General features: G+C 48.1%; 1 protein-coding gene across 1 annotated transcript; it reads right to left on the bottom strand.

Moving 5' to 3' along the window:
• Nucleotides 1–4,480: 4,480 nt before the first annotated feature.
• LOC112103112 (olfactory receptor 52B2-like) lies at nucleotides 4,481–5,428 on the bottom strand. Its single transcript, XM_024194727.1, has one exon. The coding sequence runs from the start codon at nucleotides 5,426–5,428 to the stop codon at nucleotides 4,481–4,483; it is 948 nt and encodes a 315-aa protein (XP_024050495.1).
• Between the last annotated feature and the right edge of the window lie 287 nt (nucleotides 5,429–5,715).

The following is a 5,715-nucleotide window of genomic DNA, read 5'->3' as shown; positions in this document are numbered from 1 at the left end:
ACACTGAAAAATCTCTTGAATGTATCTGATCTATTGACCATTTATAACTCTTCTTCCTTTGTTTTATTATTAAACCTTTAGTATTTAAATGGTAAAGGGATGGCAGCAGCATGATTATTGGGTAAGATCTGAGTTATATATTCACATGCATAAATGGCTGATCTCTTCAGATTAGAAGAACCCTATATGTGGTGGAAATTGGTTTTCACTGACCGCTCATCAAGGAGTCCAGCTTCTGGGTGCTGAGCCAAGGGCTGGGATGCCTCAGGGGACTACATTTTTGGCTTCTAGTTAGTTAACCAGAGCGGTAAGTCAGAAGTGTACGTTTGTTACAGGTTTGGTAAAATCTAACGATAGAACAACCACCAGTCTGGGGTGAGTCTGCCCTATTTCTCAGCAGTTTGTCCTGAACTTGGAATCCTCAGCTGTGTCCCACTGAAGCATGGCAATACATGTACACAGAGTTTACTCAAAAAAACAACAACAACAACAACAAGGAGTCCTTGTGGCACCTTAGAGACTAACACATTTATTTGGGCATAAGCTTTTGTGGGCTAAAACCCAGTTCATCAGATGCATGAAGTAGAAAATACAGTAGGGAGATATATATACACACAGCATATGAGAGGATGGGAGGTGCCTAACCAAGGGGTGGGGGGTCAGTGCTAATGAGCCAATTCAATTAAGGTGGAAGTGGCCTAGTCTCAACAATTGACAAGAAGGGGTTAATACCAAGGGAGGGAAAATCACTTTTGTAGTGCTAATGAGGCCAATGCAATCAAGGTGGCCCATTATAAACAGTTGACAAGAAGGTGTGAGTATCAGCAGAAGGAAATTACTTTTTGTAGTGACCCATCCTCTCCCAGGCTTTATTCAGGCCTAATTCGATAGGGTCCAGTTTGCAAATTAATTCCAGTTCTGCAGTTTCTCGTTGGAGTCTGTTTTTGAAGGTTTTTTTGTTGAAGAATTGCCACTTTTAAGTCTCTTATTGAGTGTCCAGGGAGATTGAAGTGTTCTCTGACTGGTTTATGAATGTTATAATTCTTGATCTCTGATTTGTGTCCATTTATTCTTTTGCGTAGAGACTGTCCAGTTTGTCCAATGTACATGGCAGAGGGGCATTGCTGGCACACGATGGCATATATCACATTGGTAGATGTGCAGGTGAACGAGCCCCTGATGGTGTGGCTGATGTGGTTAGGTCCTATGGTGGTGTCCCTTGAATAGATATGCGGACAGAGTTGGCAACAGGTCCAACAAAGAAAGTAACAGAACGCAACTAGTCCTCACCTTCAGCCCCCAACTAAAACCTCTCCAGCGCATCATCAAGGATCTACAACCTATCCTGAAGGGTGATCCCTTATTCTCACAGACCTTGGGAGACAGGCCAGTCCTCACTTACAGACAGTCCTCCAACCAGAAGCAAAAACTCACTAGCAACTACACACCACACAACAAAAACACTACCAATCTCTGCAACAAACCCCATTGCCAACTCTTTCTGCATATCTAATTAAGGGACACCATCACAGGCCAGAGTCCCTAGCTGCCGATCCATTGTTTTCAGTCTCAGACCAGGCTTGTATGGTCCATGCAGCAGAACAGATGCATGGGGCTCCATTTGTTTCTTTAGTGCCGGTGATCAACCCTGATTTCAGTGAGGCTGCACCCACTTACACCAGCTGAGGATTTGGCCCAAGACATTGAACTAGAGATAAAGCGTCAGCAGAGACCAGTGAGCTCGGAGGGAAGAGTCCCAGCTCTGCCACGGATTAGCTGCGTGACCTTGGGCACAGCTTCTTCATGCGTTAAATGGAGATTATTATTTATTATTTCTAGTGTGCTGCTACCAAAAGGCCCTAATCAGGACCGTTGAGTGACAGGCCGCACTGATTTGATTCCTTACAGCACATCGTTGGCCTTTATGCTCTGTGTAGAGTGCCAGGCAGCATGTGGTCCCTGGTAAACAAGCAAGACAATGCTGAAGACTGAAATGTGTAGAAACCTTTTTTTGTGTCTGTAGTTTTTAGCTGTTCCTTTAATAAATTCCTCCTGTTGAAGAAGGTCGGCAACTCCACTGATCACAACACACAAATAGCCTCACTGTATCTAATAAAACCCAGAGGAGCAATGCCAGTTCAGGGCTAGAGCAGTGGTGCTGGGGTTCAGGACTTACGGTTTCTATTCTCAGCTCTGCCACCAACTCATTGTGTGGCCTTGAGTAAATCACTGTACTGCTGCTTGGCTCCATGACACGGGGATAATGCTGCCTTGCAGCTGAGCTAACGAACTTTCAGATGTAGTGACCAAAAGTGTATGTTAGACTGAGCTTCCCTTTTCAGCTTCAGCCCCTGGGCAATGGCTGCCCTGTAGTTCCAGATAAGGTGCCGTGTACATGTTTAAATACCCAGCTAATGGTAGCTGTGCCTTTTATCTCCCTCCCTCTGAGTTACTGAAGCCACCTTGGACTCTGCCCAGCATCCCGCCTTCCCAGCTAACACAGGGGCTGATCCTTCTGCCTCTCTCAGCTGTTCTCCTCCTACATTCACACGTGATCCCTTGCCCTGCCCCGGATGCCTGGCTCAAGGCAAAGGGCTCCCAGTCCATCCCCATTGCTGGGACCCAGCCTCCTACAGGCCCCCAGCTGGGAGGAACAAATCATAGAATCATAGACTATCAGGGTTCGAAGGGACCTCAGGCGGTATCTAGTCCAACCCCCTGCTCAAAGCAGGACCAATCCCCAACTAAATCATGCCAGCCAGTGCTTTGTCAAGCTAGGCTTTAAAAAAACCTCCAAGGATGGAGATTCCACCACTTCCCTAGGTAAGCCATTCCACTGCTGTGTTTCCTAATATCCAACCTAGACCTCCCTCAGTGCAACTTGAGACCATTGCTGAAAGCTCAGGAAATAAGCCACACAATGGTGTCTTCCCTCAGGAAGTTGCATCTGAGCTTTAGGGCCCGCAAGCTGTGTGATGCATAATCTCCGCTGACTTCCTCACAGCCCTGCTCCCAACACTAAGCTGATTTTATACGGTTTCCTGGCTTCCCTCTTAGGATGACCAGATAGCAAGTGTGCAAAATTGGGAGGGTTTTGGGGGGTAATAGGTAATATAAGAAAAAGCCCCCAAAATCGGGCCTGTCCCTATAAAATCGGGACATCTGGTCACCCTATTCCCTCTCCGCTCCGGATTGACCGGTGGGCCCCAGCGCCGTGTACTCACTGCAGGTTCCTTGCCAGGCCACGGCAGATCCAGTCCCAGCCCCAGAGCAGAGGGAGCCAAGATTGGGAGCGGGGAGGAAGGTGGAGATGATCCAGCAAGTGCTTGGGGTTGGAGAGGAGGGGAGCGAGTAACAAGGGCGGGGCTTTGGGGGAAAAAGCAGAGCTGAGGCGGGGCACTGGAGGAAGAGATGGAGAAGGTGTACGGGGACACTTTGGCAAACCAGTAAAGTGCCTAAAACCACTATGGCTTATTGTTAAAATGCAAGCTAGTCAGCAAGCTGTAAATTGATCATTCAGCAATCTCAGCTAGACCAAGGCAGGAGGGGAGGGGGTTTTGGGTGCCAGGGAAAGGGCAGCTTGACCCCGCGTCCTTCCTGATAAGAATTGTGTTGAAGTTGCTGATACAGGCATTTTAAAAAGAGCAGGGATGTCGATTGGGGTCTCAGAGCTGCAGACTCTGGAAAACTCACACCTGGTTAATCAATAATCAGAAGGAACCTCTTGCTTGAAACTGCTAACTTAACAAGGTTTCTTTAAGGGACATGTCATTCTATTACTAATGTATAAATAAGAGGAAAAGATTGAGATAATTGGACTCGTTTGAGGACTCTTTTGGACTCTCCCTCTGGATACATCTTGCGGTCCCCACCGGCAGACGGAAGATTTGGCCACCAGAAGCCTGCCGCTGTGTCACTCGAAAACCACCCTCAGCTTTGGTCATTATAAAGAGTTGAGGGTGTTTTACTAACCTGTTGTGAACGTGTGTAAGTGCTTGAGACTAGTAAAGTTTAGTTTTAAGAGAAAGCACTCTTGTGTTGTCCTGTTTGTGCCAGGCATCTATCGGTCGGACGGCCGTGTCTCCCCGATTTATTTCCTGACACCTCCTCGCACAGAGTAAAGTTACCAAGAGCTTTGGGTTGAAAGAACCCCGGGTAACAAAGGGAGGTGGGACAGTGGAAGCAGCCTTGTGGAAAGATGTAGGGCAGGGGCAGGGCCTTTGGGAATAGGAAGGGAAGGGAGTGAGGCCTCAGAGGTCCAGTTATCAGCAATTAGAAATCTGGACATCCTATGAGAGAATGAGTTGTACACAAAATGATTCCTCAGTTTGTCACACTGTCACAGCACAATAAGGCCAGGAAAGGGTCTAATGTCACTTTGACTGTCCAGTCAGTGACTCAGGGAAGGGGGCCCAGCACCATGTCACCAGCCAGCTCTGCACAGAGCTCGGTCTGAGAGCCAGAGCACCAGGAGAAAACTTTAAGTGCCTTTATGAGTAAAGAGCCAGAAAAGCCTTCCCCGGATCTGTTTGGTCCTCACCCCATAGATGATGGGATTAAGCATGGAGGGCATCAAGAGATAAACGTTGGCAATGAGAACATGCAAATGCAGGGGCACATTTTGGGCAAATCGGTACATGAGGGAGATGAAGAGACCTGGGATGTAAAAAGCTAAAATGACTAAAAGGTGGGAGCCGCAAGTCCCCAAAGTCTTGAGCCGGGCATCCTTTGTGGGGAGGCTGAAGATGGCCCTGAGGATCTGGGTATAGGACACAGCAATAAAAATCGCATCCAGATCCATCACACATACTAGCACAAAGAGGCCGTAGTAACTACTAACACGGGTATCAGTGCAGGCAAGGTTCACCACGGATATGTGCGCGCAGTACGGCTGGGGGATAATGTTGGTTCTGCAATATGGCCATTGCCTCGCTAGGAAGGGAAAGGGCAGGATGACTATGCTGCCACGCAGCACCACGGCCAGGCTGATCTTGGCCACAACGGGGTTTGTCAGGATGGCGCAATGTCTCAAGGGGTGGCAGATGGCTACATAGCGATCAAAAGCCATGGCCAGGAAGATCCCAGACTCCATCACTAAAAAGCAGTGAATGAAGTACATCTGGGTAAGGCAGGCACTGAAATCGATCTCTCTGGAATTGAACCAGAAGATGCTCAGCATTTTGGGCAGGGTGGATGTATGCACGACCAGGTCCGTGACTGCCAGCATGCAGAGGAAATAGTACAGGGGCTCATGGAGGCTCCGCTCCATCTTCACAGTGAACAGGATGGTGAAGTTCCCCAAGATGGCTATGATGTACATGGTGCAGAAGGGGATGGAGATCCAGACATGGGATGCCTCCAGGCCAGGAATGCCCTGCAGGATAAAGGTGGAGGGGTTGGTGAAGTCGGTTATGTTGGATTCTGACATGGAGTAGGGGAGAAGGTGTCTAACTCTGAGGCAGAACGGTGTCTCCTGCATGTACTGTACGTTCCCCTGACTTCCTGTATATGCCGAAGGTGATGGTTGCAGTACAAATACCTGGATGGAGAGACAATGTAAATATGAGACACTACATGCAATACTGGGGGCTGTTCTTATGGGTGAAGCAGATTGGTCGCTCTTCACACACTGAAAAATGACATTGTTCTTGAAATGAACTATGAACAACTGACCCTACTAATGCCAATTCCATATTTTATGCTGCTCCCTGACTC

This window comes from Terrapene carolina, unplaced genomic scaffold (assembly GCF_002925995.2).
Source record: "Terrapene carolina triunguis isolate 2854851 unplaced genomic scaffold, T_m_triunguis-2.0 Scaffold784, whole genome shotgun sequence".
Lineage (NCBI taxonomy): Eukaryota > Metazoa > Chordata > Testudines > Emydidae > Terrapene > Terrapene triunguis.
The sequence above is the reverse complement of the archived record's forward strand: the minus strand, read 5'-3'. Positions and strand labels throughout refer to the sequence as shown.